This window comes from Melopsittacus undulatus, chromosome 10, assembly GCF_012275295.1.
Source record: "Melopsittacus undulatus isolate bMelUnd1 chromosome 10, bMelUnd1.mat.Z, whole genome shotgun sequence".
NCBI lineage: Eukaryota > Metazoa > Chordata > Aves > Psittaciformes > Psittaculidae > Melopsittacus > Melopsittacus undulatus.
The window spans coordinates 26,380,924-26,399,231 of record NC_047536.1 but is presented as its reverse complement, the minus strand read 5'-3'; the positions used below and the strand labels follow the sequence as shown (position 1 = coordinate 26,399,231).

Genomic DNA, 18,308 nt, shown 5'->3' with positions numbered 1-18,308 from the left:
TTCCAGCCTCCCCTCCTTCCCTGGCAGAGTATGAGGCTCAGAAAGTCCTTGGACAAACCAAACATTTGAGCAGTAACTCAACATACGTGCTATCAGCAACCATTCCCAGCCCAAAAGTCAAAACCACAGCACTGCACCAGCTACCAAGGAGAAAAAATGACTGCTACTGGTGAATCCAGGACGCTGTTACATATCCCATTAGAAAACAGTACTTTCCAGCTCTTTCTCCCAGAAGTGCTTTCAGATTGTGTTGTCTCTGAGTAACTGCATTTAAAAAAAAAGGAAAAGCCACAAAAGGTAAGTGGCAACATGTTTGGTAGTTGTAGTCCTGTATGGCAAATGTAGAATAGAGTGACCATACCTACTTTTGGTACCTGCACTTTGAGCAAGAGTTTTATACCAGCCTCCTTTTTGATAGAGGTGGGAAGTAAACTGTGTGATCATAGCTAGATGAATCAAAGTGTCCTGATGGTAAAAACAAAGGGTTAGACACAGCCAGTGAAAGTGATAATGCCACCAGGAGCCTTACCATGCTGGCAGCAGTATACAATGCATCTTTATTTCAGAAGTTGACTGCTCACATTTAAGATAAAAATTAGACAAAAATAATGCACACATCATTTTTAGGACATTTCAAAAAATGCATTCACCTTGCTCTTGTTGAGATTACACCACAGTTACGATACCCTTAGCAGCCCAGTAAATTCAGAGGCAGGTATCTCTAGGATATTGCACTGTTCAATAAGATAAACAACTTACTCTTGTTCTTGTAAAGGTTCATTGGTCCCAGGACAGACCACATCATAAGAGCCTTGAACAGCTTAATACTTACATCAATAAACCTGGCCCACATATGACAAGATTTCAAGTATACTTTTAAGCATTCCACAACGTCCAGGCAGAAGTCAAATAACTTTACATTGCAATTAGAATTTTAAAAGACTGCCAACCCAAAGACTTGCATTCCAATTGCCGCTAGATTCCAAGACCTGCTTTTTGTATTGTAAGCATTACAGTAGTCACAGTACAAGACTCTCATTGATCCCATGAGGCTGTCCCTGCTAAGACTGTGTTCTGCATGGGGCAGCAGCATCACTTTTTCTGCTAGTGGGCACCTTTGTAGAGTTTGCTGTAATCCAGGGATGAAGTAGTACATCCTTCAGGGGCAGTCGAGAGAATGGGCTATGCTTCAGAAGCTTTGATATTAAATCCCTCGCACCTTCTGTTACAAATGGAGGAAACTTGAATTCCACCTAGGGAAAAAGAAGGATACTAAACATGATTCAGAAGTTCCTTGACAATAACCAAACTAGAGACAAAGGGCTCTACCCTCTGATATACATCTAGAAAGGCTTAATCAGCCTCAGGCTATGCACCTTATGCCTGTTGAGGCAAGATTAAGTAATTTCATCATAATCCTGAAGAAAACAAGGTTCTCAGAAGTGAAGCTAGTATATTGAACCAATATATACAATATACAATATATACAATAGTTTGCTGAGACCTCTCTAGGGTATGCAACAGGAAAAGTTAAGCTTATTTTTAGTAACACATTGGGTGTTAAATATTCATTTTATAAATTAGAAAAGGAAAGAGGTGGAGAAGATTGGTTGCTTCATGAAGAGATAGAAATTCAGATGCAGGCAGAAACAGGGTAGAACTAAGTACATAAGGTGTGGAGGGACAGAGTGAGTTAAACCTTGATGAGCTGGCCTTGTGTCTTTGAAGCAGAGGAGGGCAGGAAAGGAGGGGACTTGTGGTGGAAAGAAGGAACTCAGCTAATGACTGGGGGAACCCATGGACAGCATCACTGAACCAATAATTATAGTAGTAGAAGCACATGAACACAAGGCAGTACCCTATCGGACAATTTCTGATGGCACATGCTTGGAGAGCAATAGTATAAAAAGCCTGTTAGCAAAGCAATAAAGGTCTTTGGCCTATACCCTGCCAAGAGTCTGTGCCATCAATCTCCACAATAAGGCAAGATATCTTTAAGGTCTCATTATACTGAATGAGCAAAGATTTTTTTTACAAACAGATTTAGTTTTAGAATGATAGGATAGTTAGGGTTGCAAAGGACCTTAGGATCATCTAGTTCCAACCCCCCTGCCATGGGCAGGGACACCTCACACTACACCATGTCACCCAAGGCTCTGTCCAACCTGGCCTTAAACACTGCCAGGGATGGAGCATTCACAACTTCCCTGGGCAACACATTCCAGTACCTCACCACCCTAACAGTAAAGAATTTCTTCCTTATATCCAGTCTAAACCTCTGCTGTTTAAGTTTCAACCCATTACCCCTTGTCCTATCACTACAGTCCCTAACGAATAGTCCCTCTCCAGCATCCCTGTACGCCCCCTTCAGATACTGGAAGGCTGCTATGAGGTCTCCATGCAGCCTTCTCTTCTCCAGGCTGAACAGCCCCAACTTTCTCAGCCTGTCTTCATATGAGAGGTGATCCAGCCCCTGATCATCCTTGTGGCCCTCCTCTGGACTTGTTCCAACAGTTCCATGTCCTTTTTATATTGAGGACACCAGAACTGCACACAACACCTCCAGGCAAGGTCTCATGAGAGCAGAGTAGAGGGGCAGGATCACCTCCTTTGACCTGCTGGTCACGCTTCTTTTGATGCAGCCCAGAATACGGTTGGCTTTCTGGGCTGCGAATGCACACTGCCAGCTCATGTTAAGTTTTTCATTTACCAACACCCCCACATCCTTCTCCACAGGGCTGCTCTGAAACTCCTCTGCCCAACATGTAGCTGTGCCTGGGATTGCTCCAACCGAGGTGTAGGACCTTGCACTTGTCATGGCACACAGCACATTTTATGCATATCATGTCTTTCTACAGATCTAGTTGAAATACATGCCGTTCTTCAAAATGACCATTTGTTACACTTCAATAAGACAACAGAAATGAAAGACAGCACAATTCATCTGCCTCAGTCCATGTAAGTGTGGCACATACCCTGGAGATCGCTCTGTAGGTTTCCTGGTATGTTTCTGATTCAAAAGGTGGTTTCCCTACAAGGAATTCATAGCACAGAACTCCCAGGCTCCAAATATCCACCTTTTCATCATGTGTTCTTCCCTCAATCATTTCAGGAGGCAGGTAGTCAAGTGTCCCACAGAGAGTTGTTCTCCTGATTAAAAGGCAAAGTCAATAATTTACTGATTATGGCAACTGTAAGATCCATTTAAAGAGCCACATAAAAGCTAATGCTGGCAATCATCTGTATTTCAGTGCTGTCTACCCTGGATAAACTGCACCAACAGAATACCTGGTAAAGAAGTGGTAGCAGTAATTTGGCCAATTTTGCTTTAAAGCATTTTAATCACTGCAGTCAGCCTGACCCCTCCTTTCTTTATTCCACTTGCTAGGATTAAGTATAGTGTTCTTTTGTCAGATGCAATTCACACTAATTAGGAAATTACTTAAGTATATTGCTAGAGTGATGTTTGAACACAAGTGCTGGTCTGTGTTCTCAGGGACTACTATAACCCTAACAAAAGTACACCAGCCTTCTTCACTTCCAGGTTCAGCAAGTTTTCAAACATACAAGTTGCTGCAGTGGCCCAGTTCTTAAAGGATTTTTTCCCACTATTTTAGGAAGTTAACATTTACTTCCATTCCACAACTGTAAGAGTGACAGAAAGTAACATTTTCATTACAGAAGTCTTTCATTGCACAAGGTATGTCCTACATTCTTACCTAGAAGATGGAGCATGCACAGACCATCCAAAGTCAGCAATTTTTAGTTCTCCATTTGAGCCAAGCAGCAAGTTTTCTGGCTTGATGTCTCGATGAATCACGTTCTTTGAATGACAGTATGATAGAGCATCTGCTAGTTCCGTGATGTACTGTATTCAGAAAGAGAACAAAACAAATTCATTGTCACTAGCTTATCTGGCTACATTATAGCCTTTTCTAGGCCTAATTAGAAGTTACAGCAACTGTTCCTCAAACCCTTGGAAGTCTGACAATACAGGCTTTGCCTGAAATGACCAAGCACTTACTACTATCATCAGCAATGCTGAATATCATATCAGTGCTGTGCAGCAACATCTTCCCAACATTTTTCTTTCTTGTTGCAAGTACATAAACTAGCATCTAAGGAGTCACAGTTTCACACAACAATATAGAACTTTATCTGAAGATCTAGCTTTATTCTGCAAACATTCCAAATACAAAGAGCAAGTAACACATCAGAAGCTAGAACAACCTACAGTAGCAGTTCTTTGCTCATCAAACTTGGTGAGCTTCTGAAGTTCTTTGTAGACTTCCCCACGTGGTGCATACTCTAGGATAAGGTAGACCCTCGTAACATCATGGAAGTAGCCATATAATCTGAGAATATTGGGATGCCTGCAAAAAAACATTTAAATATTTTTCTGAACAGGTATATTTGTCCATACAACTTTAATTTCCCTTTCCTGCCTCCCCCCTTTCAATGTAATCTTGTAAGTGTGCCTTCAGCTCACAACATACCGATCGAGACCTTCATAGCAGATAGATGGTGTTTATCTCAGCAGCAGCTTAGATTTTGGGCTAGCAAGCAGCTAACCAAAAGTTTAGCTAATTCAGATCTTCTTGTCCATACCCTTCTATGGCAAATGGAAAAGTAATGACCACTGAAGGTACCAATTCTTATGGGTCTTGGAATTTACATTTTGTGAAAACTAGTTTCTTCAAGTTGGGCTTATTTTCTGAGAAGCAAAATGCCAGAAACAAATTCAGACTTTGTGAAAGCTGTTATCCACATACATCCAAGCAGCAGGAAGATCTTACCAGAGGTTGCTTCATTGCAAGGTAGACAAAGATAAATCTCCCTCCAGAAAAGCAAGAATTCTAACTAGCAATTTCAAGGTGTCACACACTTGAAAGAAACTTCTCCAGGAGGTTATGCTGTCATAAACAAGGTTATTTTGTTTATTTGAACACAAAGAGTGTAACTGGTCATGAAATTTTACCTAAGATGAGACTGTATTTCAACTTCTCTCCGTAGCTGATGTTCTACACCAGCCTCCTCAAGCTGTGTTTTAAAGAGCACTTTCAGTGCCAGAATAAATTTACTCTGCTTCTCACGTGCCAGGTAGACATTTCCAAATTTTCCTTTCCCCAGAGGACGACCAATTTCAAAATCATCAAGAGACCATTGCCTTCTGTAAGAGGAAAGAACAAGTTACAAAACCTAGATACTTGCATGGGCTTTGACTCCTAGGTTTACAGTCTATAGTGTTCTTGTTCAGTAGATACTTAGTGATCTGAACTAGATTTTAGTCTTTACACCACCACCAAGAGAATATGCCTTGAGACTTTTCAAAAGAAAGTTCTGAAAGATTGTCTCTTCCTTCCTAAAGTTTACACACAGACATACTAATGTCAACCACACTACTATAAAATATCAAGCCAGGCTCACTTCAATACACTTAATACAGATTCATCACCAGAGCATTTCAGAGCTATTTAAGATAGCCATACTACAGGTCTAACTCTACCCTTGAACTCCAGCCTGTTGCACATATGACAGAGGCTTTGTTTTCAAGTGTGCATCTTGTGATTGGAGCAGCGGCTATCAGTGTTCTCTCATAGGAAGAACTATTATGCATTTAGCCAAAAGTTTTCTTTAGATTACAGGAAGTTCTTGTTCCTGAGAATTACCAGGTCAAAGTAAGCTTTCCTAGTTTCATCTGCTGCCTCTATGAAGTGTAGGACCACTGCTCTCTACAACAAAGAGGCTCAAGTAGCCTTAGCTTAGCTGCAACTAAGTTGCAGCATGAAGTCCCTGAAGACAAAAATAAGCCAAATCCAACAGGGCTCAGCTTAAAACAATTTAGATATAAAACTTACTTTTTAGTCTCTTCTTTTTTCTGTTTAGAGGTGCTTTCTGCTTCAGAACTTTTTGCTATATATAGAGAAATAGATAAATTTTAAGAAACAGACCCAGAACCACAAGACAAAAATTCACATGGGAGCAAATCTAGCCTCTGTGCAGTATCTCAATTAGTTCTTTAAATACATTCAATGGCATTTTCAACAACTTACTACTGTCAAAGCAGCATAGCAATTACCAGTGATAAAGATATAATTATAAAAGCTTTCTTAAAATAAAAAAAAAAGCTTCCCCCCCCAAAACACAGTATTTTTATATACAAAACATTAACATGAATATTGGAAAAACTGATGTATGAGTACCAATTACATAAACTCATAGCCAAATGAGCATCTGGAAATTCTTAAACACCCATATTGGCCCTTATATGGGTAACCCTGGCAACAAGGGGAATGCAGTAACATCTAAGCTGAAGTTGTGCTGCTATTCTGTTTTGGGGCACAACCAAGTACTACTTCTCTATAAGGCCATCTCTCCACATAATCAACAACAGTTTTTCCTGCACTCCACTCTGCTTCATAGAACAGAAGTATCCCAAGTGTCATAACTGTACAAACACATATACATCATCTTCAAAATTACCAGGTGCTAGAGTCTGTTGAGATTTTTCATTGTTCTTGTTTGGAACTTGAGGCTTAGCAGTCGCTTGGACTGGTAATTTTGGTCGGGGCTGCTGTGTTGTCTGGGGATTAGACAGTTTTTGGTTTGACAGTACAGGCTTCTGTGGCTGTACTGGAACTCGCTTGGCAAAGTTTGAAGAGCAAAGAACACGTTGCGCTTGAACTCCACTGTTTGGTAACCGACTCTGAGCGGAATGCTGAGACACAGGAACACGCTTTGGGCCATCCCCAAAAGGATTAGTAACCTTCAAAAAAATAAGAATATGTATTACTTGTAGAATAGTATACTATAACTTTTATGGCCATATTCATAAAGCAGAAGAACACCACAAAGTACATAAACAGAAAAAGTTAGTGTGGTTCGATCTGGTTTATGACTAAAAGCATTCTTAAATTTCTACACTGACAAGAAACTTAAGTTTTCTACAACAGCAAACATACTTATAGCTAGCAGAACTTTTCCACACACTTCTCCAGAGCATCAGCCAAAGGTATTAAGACAGCAGATCACTAGTATTAAAACATACACTGCTTTGAATCATTGCTTCCTTTAACGCTGGTCATCTTAATATATATTGCACTGCAACAGGAGCTACACAGAACAAGTTCACTCAGTAAAAGCAGATAGCTGAACCTTAACCTTTTACTTCCAATAAGGAAATGTATTTTGGTTTTATGCTTAAGAAAATTTAGTTCACCACAGGATTTGGGTTGGAAAGGACCTTAACGCTCATACAGTTCCAACCTCCTGCCACAGACAGGGGAACCTTCTACTAGACCAGGCTGCTCCAAGTCCCATCCAGCCTGGCCTTGAAGACTGCCAGGGATGAGACAGCCATCTGAGCTGCCCCATTCTCTGAGGAACCTAGTTGTTCTAGGATACTTTGGCTACAGTGAAGTTCAAATACCAATGATTAGCTTCAACAATTTTGGCAATTATTTCCTGCACATGGAAGCTATTGTTTCACGACAGCTTTTCCCCTTCCTGCTGCTTAGTACAGTTGACAATTACTACCGTTTGGAACCTGTAGTTTTAGCGTTATCAGGATAAACGCACCCACCAGCCTAACGAGTCATTTACCTTTACAGTACGGCTGTAGCACCCAGAGTGGTTCTCTTTTGTATTCTTATCCATAGCGCCCGAAAACAGCAATTACATAGAACTTAACCTACAGACAGGACGTGGAAAACAGAGTCAGCTCCACAGAAAACACCACGCCTCGGATCTCCCCTCCCCGTATGCGAGCGCCAGGAGGCCCCAAGACCTAACTATACACCACCTCACACCACCACCACTCTCCGTTCGCAGCCTCCCACCGGCCGGGACTGTCTCATCCAGCACCCACAGCGTCCAGGGCCCAGCGAGCCGGGTCCCCCACTACCGCACAGCGCGGAACCCCAGCGGCCGCTCACCCTGAAGCTCCGCCGCTTCCAGCCACCACAACGGTTTAGATTCAAACCTCCCTCCCTTAAATACCCTTTAAAACCACCGCTTGTCACCATTGGCCCTTCTCCCACAGCTCGCGCCCGCTGATTGGCTGCTTTTCAACCGGCAGGCCGGCCCATTGGCTCTCCGCAAGCTCCGCTCGTTGCGAGGCTGAGCCTGGCCGCCGGGAGCCTCTGGGGCGCATGCGCAACGGCAGCCTGCTGCGTACGCCGCGCGGGCCCGCCCCGCCCGCCCCGAGGGCGGTGTTTGCGCTACATGCGTATTTTACGTACCGTTTCTCCGCCGCTGGTTCCTTCCGTACTCCAACTGCGTGGACCGGCGCCGCTCGCACACTTTGCTCCGCCAAGTCTCTGCCTGCTCGGGTCTTCCGCTACGTAAATCGCGTACGCCCAGACCACCCACCTGTGGCAACGCTACAACTACCGTCCCCTCCTCGCAGCCACCGAGGCCTCGGAGCCTGCCGCCGCCGCGGGGGGAAGGGCGCCAGGTTCGTCCCGCATCCCGCGAGGCACCAGCCGCTTCCCTCTCCTTCTCCAGCACACGCTACCCGCCGGCCCGGGCCGAGGGAGAGGCGGTGCTGCCACCTCGCGTGGAGCCGAGCGCGAGTGGGGCCGGGGGCCATTGTGTGCAGCCGGTGAGGTAGGTGCCCCGGTGGCAGCTCGCAGCCCCGAGGGGCGGGAGGACGGGCAGAGGGGTGAAGCAGGCCTCAGCCTCGCGCTTGCCGGGACGTGCGGCCCAGGGCAGCACCCACGTGCAGTCAGCTCTTGAGGGCAAGTGCGAAGGGTTCCCCCCGCCTCGGCGCGACACAGCGTGACAGGGGACGCCTGTCCTGAGGCGACTCCACCGGCCCGCGGACCCCTTGTGTCACAGTAGCGGTGATCTGCAGTGGCAGTGCCCGAAACCGCACGGGTTCCCGAGGAGACGCCGAGCAGCAGTGGACAGGCAGCGAGTGCGGTTTGCAAGCAGCAGCGTAACGGGAGTGTGAGACTGCTGTGCTGTCTCAGCTGTCCCTGTGGTCCTGCTCACGCCTGTGAGGGGGACCTTGGCTGCCGGCTGACAAGCGGCAGCTGAAGCTAGGTTCAGTACTTCGGGCCTCTAAAGAACCGTGATCGAAGGCAACTTTTAACTGTCTCTGCGGTGTTAAAAACAAGCGCGGAGGCGAACCAGTTGTGTGTGTTGGTGTTCACAAGTGGTACAGGATAGGTAAAAAGAAGATGTCGGGTCGCCGTGTCGCTGCAGCATGTGATAGACGTCAGCTGCCACGGGGCATGGGTAGCATGGCATCCCCCCTCCTTGACCCGCGCCCACTTCGACTGCCGTTTCTTGAGGCTGACGTGAGTAGGACTTTTCGGAGGGGAGGGGGGGTGTGGGCTCAGCCTGCCGGGCTCTGAGGGGTCCGGCAGCTGGAGGTGCTTGCGGCCGCGTAGCCCAGGTGCGGGGCGGCCTGCAGCGGCTGGCGGCAGTGTCAGCACTTGCTGTTTCACAACCCGCTCACGTCCCCGTGTTTGGGATCACGGTGTCTCAGTGGAAACAGCGTTTCGGAGCTTTGCGGCTGGGACACAAAAGCACCCGGCTCCCCGCCTCCCGCCAGCAATCGCCCTGCTGCGAGCCGGGTTCCTGGCCCAGCCCAGGGCCTGCCGCCTTCGATCCGCCCTGAGCGCGGCTGTGCCCGCTCAGGCCAAGGCCCCGACCTCCCCGGAAGGGGAACGGGAACGGGAAGGGGACGTGGTTTGGGACCCCGGGCGCGGCCGCTCCCGCCCCGCCCCTCCGCGCCGCTCGGGGGCTCCCTCGGCGCGTCACAGGTCACGTGACACCGGGTCCTGGCAGGGCCCGCGCGTGGTGTCGCGGTCATGTGATACTGCGATTCTTCCCCTTCAAGAGTCGCCTCCAATCGATCTGCGGGCGCTCGATGCAGCAGCCTTCGCGGAGGAGCATTCTTCGGTCCCGGCCGCCGCCGCCGCCTCCTCCCTTGCCGCCGCCGCCCATCGATGCGCTCAGGGCTCCGGTCGCCATCTTAGGGGGAGAGCGAGGGAGGCAGAAGGAAGGGTCGGTAGGTACCTGGGCCGCGCCGCGCTGTCCCCCGCCTTCGGCTCCGCTGCCCAGGCAGGGCCTCGCCCTCGGCAGCTCCCGCCCGAAGCTGCTCGGCCCTCCCCCTGCGCTGGAAGCCCGCGTACTGTGGCCGCAGCGCTCCAGCTGAGCACTCCCCGCCCTCATTCAGCCCCTTTACCCCCACGCCCCCTCGCTGCCCGGGTATTGGTCTCCGGAGCCGGTTACGGGCCGTGCAGCCGGGCGCTGCGAGAGGGTTTGCGGGCGGTGGGGAGGATGCGGTGTCCCGGGATGAGAGAGAGAGAGGGAGGGAGCGGGTCGGGGCGGCGGGAGGGTGCTAGCGTTGGGGTGTCCTGCATGGTTTGGGTCGGTCCTCTCCCCAGTGCCCGGGGCCGCCTTCTGGCGGGGCTCAGTGAAAGGCCTTGACAGAATCATTCTGCTAACTAATGCCGCAGTATTTCTGTCTTCTCCATTGCTCCTTAATATACGGTTCGTGCTCTGTTTATTGGTGAGGTGTCATTTCTATAGCAGACAAGTGCAACAGGTTTTTCCTTGCCTTTTTTTTTCCCTTCCAATTTAGTGACTCAGATTCTTACCTAAAATAAATATGTCTGCACTGAATTTGGGCACGATGTGCATTATTTGAAGGTTGTGCTTTTTTCATCAGACTCTCTTGTATGTAATTTTTCTTCTTTATTTATTTCAGGCCCCTCCAAGGCATTCCTTGCTCACAATGTATAGAACAAAAGTCAGTTTGAAAGACCGTCAGCAACTTTATAAACTGATAATTAGTCAGCTGCTATATGATGGATACATAAATATTGCCAATGGCTTGATAAATGAGATAAAACCACAATCAGTCTGTGCACCATCTGAACAACTACTGCACCTAATTAAGTTAGGTAAGCTGCAATAAAAAGCTAACATAAAAGTCTAGTTTCCAAATCTCTAGTTTAAATCCTTGTGAATTAAGAGGTTAGAGTTACTGACAACGCGTCTTTTATGCAATGGTTGCGTCTAGTAATAGCATAACACTTCACATACTTAGATAAAGCGTTTGCCTCTGTGCTTTTTTGAAGGGCATTCTAGCTCTGTGTTTCATTGTTTAGTATGCATTAAAAGCAAAACATCACATAGTCAAAATCCCTTTGTTTGCACTTCTGTAACACATAAGAATACTTGCTCAAGGTCCTGGGTGACTGGCAACCTTCTAAAAGCACATTCCAGTAAACAGGATCACGTCCACAGACCTAACAGTTCTGTGCCAGCTTTAGAGATACTTTCTATATGATTCTTCCTGGCAGTGCTGGAAAGGGATCAAGCCCTTCCATTGACAGTCTTTGCTAGCCTTAGTATATCAGTCTCAAGAAAATTAGCTTCACAATCTAAGATCTCAGCAGAGGTATTACCTGTTCTCTCTCTCTCTCTGTATTTTTCTCCCTGAAAGTACATCTGTGCCGCAGTATGTAGTCACAACACCAGAGCTGCTGTTGAAACAAGCTGACTTAAGATACTGGAAGAGGTCTAGCCATGCCATCATTGTATTGTAACTGAACTGGTTCTGCTGCCTGAACTAGTTGACTTCCAAGGGTATAAATATGTGAAGCCCTGTGTCTGAAATAAGAATGCTAGACTTGCAATTTGTAGATGAAAGCAAGAAAAGCTTGCATTTGATGGATAAATTATCAAAGTTGGGCACATAGCTGGAAATTCTTGTGTCTGTTCTATTACCAGTTCCAGTGCTGAACTGTCTTTGTATATGTATCCTGGAAATAAATAAAAATCTATAGGTGGGTGTGAAGAGGAGTAAATACTTCCATTTGCAATGCTGCATTAGTTATCGTTGGGGTAGAGGTTCTTTTCCTTCAATGCAGTGAAACAGAAAGAAGAATTGGTAAATGCTTCAGTCTTTTATTTGAAATCTCATGTAACAGTGCTGGAGCTCATTTCTTCCTCTGTGAAAAGCTGCCAGTGGCTTCAGAGATTTGATTATCAGTGCATTTGTCATTCTGCTGTCATACTGTCATTCTATAGTGTTTGCTGTATTTAATTTTGAGAGCTGTGTTCTGCTCTAGAGTAGCCAAAGTACTTCTCACTTCTCATGAGAAGTACTGCTGTGTCACTAAGTCTGCTCTGCTAGCTTAGCCTTGTTCACCAGGAGCTGCCTCTCAAAACCTGACTTGTAGCTGTAACCAAAGCCTGTAGCGTAGATACGGCCACAGCCTATCTGTCTAAGGAGAAGGTTAACCTGGTTTAAGTGCATCAACTTCTCTTTTTCAGGAATGGAGAATGATGACAGTGCTGTTCAGTATGCAATTGGACGGTCAGACACAGTAGCTCCAGGCACAGGAATTGACTTGGAATTTGATGCAGATGTACAGACCATGTCTCCCGAGGCTTCTGAATACGAGACTTGTTATGTCACGTCTCACAAAGGGCCATGTCGTGTAGCTACATATAGCAGAGATGGACAGTTAATAGCTACAGGATCTGCTGATGCCTCAATAAAAATTCTTGATACAGAGAGAATGTTGGCCAAAAGTGCTATGCCTATTGAGGTAAAATATGACTTGAATCATAACCACTGTGTGAATTCTTGAGATGCTGTCTGTTTCATGCCGTGTCTGTGCCTTGTGGCTGGCTCAGTGGGTTCTGTCTCGCCGTATTTCGTACTCCAACAGCGGCTCATAAAGTACCCTTGAAGAGAAGGAAGAAGAAATAGGGCAAGTATACCTGTGTAACTTCTGGCAGCCATCTTGAGAATTGAGCCAGAAATTGCTTTTAATAGGTGCTGATAATTGTTATACTGTATGAACACAGTTCATTTTTGAGCCCATATACCTTTGGCCTTCACAGCCTCTAGTGGCTGTGTCTCAGAACTGTTTCACGTAATACATAGAATCATAGAATAGTTAGGGTTGGAAAGGACCTTAAGATCATCTAGTTCCAACTCCCCTGCCATGGGCAGGGACACCTCACACTAAATCATATCACCCAAGGCTTCATCCAACCTGGTCTTGAACACTACCAGCGATGGAGCATTCACTACCTCTCTGGGCAACCCATTCCATTACCTCACCACCCTAGCAGTAAAGAACATGTTTATTTGCATCATCTTTTTTCTCCAGTATGGTTACCAGGTAGCAGTTTAGAAGTGGGTGAGTTTGGGTGGTTTTGCACAGAGCGTACACCAAATTCTCAGCAGTATCCTGTGAGTAGAAGTTGCAGTTTTCCCAGTAGGTACAATGTCCCTTAATTCTTACAACAATACAATATTTTGGTTTGGACTACTTATGACTGTTAAGTTTTCTTGCACCCATTCTCTGCTGCTGAAACTAGCGTGTCCTTGAGTAAGTCAGTTGACCTTTGTAAAGATACAGGGATCTTATAGGATAACAGTATCTGATGGGCCTTCAAATAACTGAGATAATGGTGATATGTGCCTAGGCATGTGTCAAAAATGTTTAGCTGCTCTGGCAAGCATAAAACCTACTTTTTCTGTTAAAAAGCATGTCTGCTTTCTAACACTGACTTGTTGAATGTTCTTTATAGGTCATGATGAATGAGACAGCACAGCAAAACATGGAAAATCATCCTGTTATTCGAACTCTGTATGATCATGTGGATGAAGTTACGTGCTTAGCTTTTCATCCAACAGAACAGATCCTAGCATCTGGTTCAAGGGACTACACACTTAAATTATTTGATTATTCAAAACCTTCTGCCAAAAGAGCCTTCAAGTATATACAGGTTAGATACGATACCAGTTCAGAGCAACCAAAGCTTGAATGTATATGTACTTGAGGTATCAGTGACCTGAATTGTGTCTGGATTTATAAGCATTTAGGTTTGTAGGAGTATGCGGATACAAAATGTGGAGACGTTATGGTAATACGTGTTAAGAGTTTGTGCATGCTGGATACCTACATTCCTTAGATCTAGTGCCTGTCTGCTTCTTGTTAATTTAGATCAGATCTGATCTATGTAACTGATGTCAATTATATTATCTTTCTTTTGGAGGAGTTTGGGATTATGTGGTAGTGGGCTTTGGGGTTTGTGACTGGCTGACAGAAGCTCCTGTCACTCTTGTGCAATGTCCCAAAAATGAGCAGGCATTGCAAGCTGCTTCAGGACAAAAACGAAGGCAGCCTGTCATTTTAATCCTATGGGAAGCATTTTCTATTTTGAAAAAAGCAGAACACATTGTGCTAACTCATAATTTAACCAGGTTTTTAGCACTTTAATGCCACCAGAATTGACACTTCCATTTCAGACTTTTTTCTTACACCAGTTATGTATTTTTGATCAAACAGGAGGCAGAGATGTTGCGTTCAATTTCTTTTCATCCTTCTGGAGATTTCATACTTGTTGGTACCCAGCACCCTACTTTACGACTGTATGATATCAATACCTTCCAGTGTTTTGTGTCTTGCAATCCTCAAGATCAGCACACTGATGCCATATGTTCAGTAAATTACAACACAAGTGCAAACATGTATGTGACAGGAAGTAAGGATGGATGCATCAAACTGTGGGATGGTGTTTCAAATCGCTGCATCACGACTTTTGAGAAGGCACATGATGGAGCTGAAGTCTGTTCTGCTATTTTTTCCAAAAACTCAAAGTATATCTTGTCAAGTGGAAAAGACTCTGTAGCTAAACTATGGGAGATATCCACTGGTCGAACACTGGTCAAATATACAGGTATGTGGCAGGTGACCTTCCAGGTACCTTCTCTTTCAGGTACTGACCCACAGCAGAGGTGGTAATATTGTCAGAACAGGAGTTCTGAAAGGTACTGGGAGACTGCTGCTTTGAGGTTAAATTGCCCCAGACTTTTGAAAACATTTAAGTAGACTAATTCCAGAAGAGAAACTGTGATTCCTGTATGTCAGTCAGTGTAAATGTATTTAGTTTGAGTGCGTTTTGGAGACTTTTCCCACACTGTTACTCCATTGCTTTGGAGGGAAGCTGTGACTAAATTACAGGGAAGTAAGGAGCTCTGCCCCGAGGACAACTTGTGGAGAGAATTTAGAAACAATGATTGTTAAAACAAAACTACATCATCACTTTTCCACCTAGAGTAGGGTCACAGTTTAAACTGGAAGGATCAAAACCAACACCTAATCCATTTCTGGGTAGAGTAGGCCCCATTCCCTGAGAGCACCCACTCAGACAGGGGTAACTGAACCTACTTTGTGGCAGTTTACTTAACAATTAGACTCTTATGCAAAAGAGGGCTCTAGTAAGCTGTGGCAATATTCTAGAATAGCTACAGCTGGTTGGTTTCCTTTCAGTTATATGCAAGGTGGTCCTACTTGGCGTTCTGGCAATACCATGCGTTGATCTCTGCAGGATTTAAATGGTGAAGGATGAGAAGCTTTGCATAAGATAGCAGCTAAGTGACAGGGAAGCTTTTGAGTCAAGCACTAATGTGCTTAAGCATTAGAATTCATAGCATAAAAGACGAGAGGATGTTGAAAACGCTTTATACCAGCTTTTGGGATGTGTATAGTCCTTTTCTGTATGCTAGCTCTGTCTGCTCTCAACCAGCAGAGTGCAGCACCTCCTTGATAAACTTTTGGCAACATACTAGGTAGGATGCAGGTGTGTGCATTGCAGAGTAAATGCCTATATAGGAGACTGCGTTTTATTTGAAGGGTTTGGAGGGAAAGTATGGCCAAGTAAACTCATACAGGGCCATATGATATATACATTAAAACCAAATTGTCTTTTGTAATGAGAATCTATGTATTTGTCTGTGGTGTTTCACCTTAGCTACAGCAGTAAGCCTCATACAAAATATATAAGGCAAAAGTGCTTTTAAAGTTAACTGACTGCACTCAATAGCGAGTGGCTGAACTTGACTGACACAGCTGTAGTAGTTAATCTTTCTGTCCTTTAAGAAGTTTTAGAATGTACTGTGTATGTTAACTGTTCGGCATTGACTCACCTGTTGTATGTGGAAGCAATAGACTGAGAAAATAAGGCTCCTTTATAGACTGCAGAAATTGATGTTTATGGGAGGTTTGTTCTTAGGTCTTTGGAAACTTCCAAAAACTAATCCTATCTGTGTTAATATTTTGCTGCATGTATTTAGGAGCTGGTTTGAGTGGACGACAAGTACACAGGACACAAGCTGTCTTCAACCACACAGAAGATTATGTGCTGCTTCCAGATGAAAGGACCATAAGTCTCTGCTGCTGGGACTCAAGAACTGCTGAAAGGAGAAATCTTCTTTCTCTGGGGCACAACAGCATTGTGCGTTGCATTGTCCATTCTCCTACCAATCCTGGTTTCATGACCTGCAGCGATGACTACAGGGCTAGATTCTGGTACAGAAGGTCGACAACAGACTAAGGACTTCTTTATAAAACAGCGATGCTCCAGATTGATTCTGTCTTTGTGAATTGATTGTACTGCCGACAGATGCCTACAAGAAAGCTGTGCTGTGTCTGGTCTTTCATTCTGTCAAGTGTGGCAGAAACAATATCAAAAGACTTAAGTTTTGCCCCATGCTAATTTTTTTTATTGGTGTGTGTGGCATCAATTTTTGTCAGTCATCTCCAATTGTACTCAAGGAGTGGAGAGGGGAAGGAGGGGGGCAAAGAATAAAATGATCCTTGCAGAAAGGATTAAACTTGTTTTCCTGTATGTCTAAATCCCATAAAACAATAATGTGACTGTATCTTGCTCAAACTGGGCAGTGTGAGCCAGTTTTGCTCTGCATTGTATCTGTGCAATCCCACTGAAGTCTGTTTAAAGAATGGATTACACAAGTAACAGCAGAACTTGGCAAATACTTTAATGAAGCCTTAAGCTGCCTTCAGTTCTGATCACTCTTTGTAAAGCTGTTTTGTATTTTTTGTCTGAGGGGGGGTTTGGTGTATTTTTTTTCTTTTCAATTATTTTTCAAGTGTCCCTTCAGTTCTGAGCCAGTTTTGTGCCATAAGAACTTGAAACAGGATGTTAAAACTATTTAGATGAATTCCAGAAATGGTGTTCTAGTTCTGGTATTAAAGCTCAGACTTGAAATCGGGTCTTGTTTTGAATTTATTTTGACAAGTGGGATCTCAAAATGAATTCACGGTATTTCCAAGAAATATCCATATTGCAAATGTAAAATGTGCTGTGGCATGTGAAAATGAGAACAATTTTGCCATCGCGACCTTTAATATCCAAGAAGCTGTTGTGCATATTAATTTTTGTATGTGTACCCCAGAAATCTCATTTTGCTTCATTTTATCGAGTAGTTTTCATTGTTACACAGCACTTGAATTACATTTTTTCTCCATTATTCAGAAACCCAGACTCAATGTTTCTTCTCCTTGTTATCACTGTAATCGAGGTTTCCCAAACCTCATCCCATTCAGCAGGAGTTCAGATTGTTAAGGAACCGTGCTTAAACCTTCTGTCAGTTTGAAAATTCACTACCTATTTTACAGAGTTGCCTGTGCAAAGCTTTAAATGTATCAATTGAGGCAGCTTTGCACAGTGCTCTTGGGCTTCATTTTTGGGAGGTTTCCTCTAGTCAAAAGCTCAGCACTTGCCTTCATGAGGATTTTTAAATGTAAGATTACTCTTACTGCTGGATTAACTCCCCCTTCCCACCGATGCCCATCAGGGGCTGATGAGGATATAGGTTTTGTCTGTATTTAAATAAAAATTACCTTTTAAAAAGTTACTTAACATATGAAGGAATTGTATTAGTTTTCTATATAATGAACAAGAAAATTAGTAGTGGAAAGCTGTGTTTCTGGGGACATGTTGAAACTCGATGAGTTCATTGTGTTACATCTGAATCAGACTCAACTGTACATTTGCAGTGTATGGGATTGTTTTTTAAAAGAGAATGTCATTTTTTCTCTTAAAAGCTGCTGCTCTGGAAACTTTCCTTCGGCTCAGCAATGCTATCATGAGGTAGCAGTTCTGGTGGCTCTTTTCATGGAGAAATAAGGAGAGTGCCTTTGTGCTCCCTCAGTGGCAGCCACTCTCCTCTTGCAGCCTGCCTGCTAAGCTGATAGCACTGGTAGTGTTGAGGGGAGTGCTGCATTTGTGTCAGTTCCATTAAAGAGGCCCTAAGTAACACATTTATTATTGGTGTTTGCACTCTTTATTTTAAAACCACTTTAAAATAGTACTTACAGAATATAGAAATGTAGTTGTAAAATGTAGAAATAGTTCATTCAAGAACACCCTGCCATTGGCACCTTGCTTACTTTTCATCTCATGTTCTTTCTTACTTTTCATCATCTTGCTTGAGGCCAGAAGTTTGGGGTTTTCTGTTTAAGGAA

General features: G+C 44.4%; 2 protein-coding genes across 4 annotated transcripts; one reads left to right on the top strand and one right to left on the bottom strand.

Moving 5' to 3' along the window:
- Positions 1 to 499: 499 nt before the first annotated feature.
- AURKA (aurora kinase A) lies at positions 500 to 8,479 on the bottom strand. 3 transcript variants are annotated; one of them, XM_031047658.2, is made up of 9 exons: positions 8,241 to 8,479; positions 7,603 to 7,690; positions 6,484 to 6,766; positions 5,859 to 5,913; positions 4,979 to 5,170; positions 4,235 to 4,373; positions 3,720 to 3,868; positions 2,976 to 3,150; positions 500 to 1,253 (listed from the first exon to the last, which is right to left on the bottom strand). In XM_031047658.2, exons 2-9 carry the CDS (start codon positions 7,654 to 7,656, stop codon positions 1,062 to 1,064), a joined length of 1,239 nt encoding a protein of 412 aa, XP_030903518.1. In that variant the 5' UTR covers positions 7,657 to 7,690; positions 8,241 to 8,479; the 3' UTR covers positions 500 to 1,061. The 3 variants fall into 3 exon arrangements, with proteins under 3 accessions (XP_030903518.1, XP_005147618.1, XP_030903519.1); XM_005147561.3 differs by lacking the exon at positions 8,241 to 8,479 and adding an exon at positions 7,935 to 7,981; XM_031047659.2 differs by lacking the exon at positions 8,241 to 8,479 and adding an exon at positions 7,935 to 7,981 and having other exon boundaries at positions 4,979 to 5,167.
- On the top strand, positions 8,230 to 18,102 carry CSTF1 (cleavage stimulation factor subunit 1). Its single transcript, XM_005147559.4, has 8 exons — positions 8,230 to 8,607; positions 9,159 to 9,302; positions 9,848 to 10,018; positions 10,721 to 10,916; positions 12,295 to 12,572; positions 13,567 to 13,764; positions 14,328 to 14,718; positions 16,115 to 18,102. The coding sequence occupies exons 2-8, from the start codon at positions 9,183 to 9,185 to the stop codon at positions 16,372 to 16,374; spliced, it is 1,614 nt and encodes a 537-aa protein (XP_005147616.1). The 5' UTR covers positions 8,230 to 8,607; positions 9,159 to 9,182; the 3' UTR covers positions 16,375 to 18,102.
- Positions 18,103 to 18,308: the final 206 nt, after the last annotated feature.

Coding starts and splice junctions, on each gene's coding strand:
- AURKA (XM_031047658.2), bottom strand. CDS start 7,656: ATGGATAAGAATACAAAAGAGAACCACTCTGGGTGCTACAGCCGTACT. Junction 5,914..6,483: donor TCAACAGACTCTAGCACCTG/GTAATTTTGAAG, acceptor CTCTATATATAG/CAAAAAGTTCTGAAGCAGAA. Junction 3,869..4,234: donor ATGAGCAAAGAACTGCTACT/GTAGGTTGTTCT, acceptor TTCTGAATACAG/TACATCACGGAACTAGCAGA.
- CSTF1 (XM_005147559.4), top strand. CDS start 9,183: ATGTCGGGTCGCCGTGTCGCTGCAGCATGTGATAGACGTCAGCTGCCA. Junction 9,303..9,847: donor TGCCGTTTCTTGAGGCTGAC/GTGAGTAGGACT, acceptor TTCCCCTTCAAG/AGTCGCCTCCAATCGATCTG. Junction 13,765..14,327: donor GAGCCTTCAAGTATATACAG/GTTAGATACGAT, acceptor TTGATCAAACAG/GAGGCAGAGATGTTGCGTTC.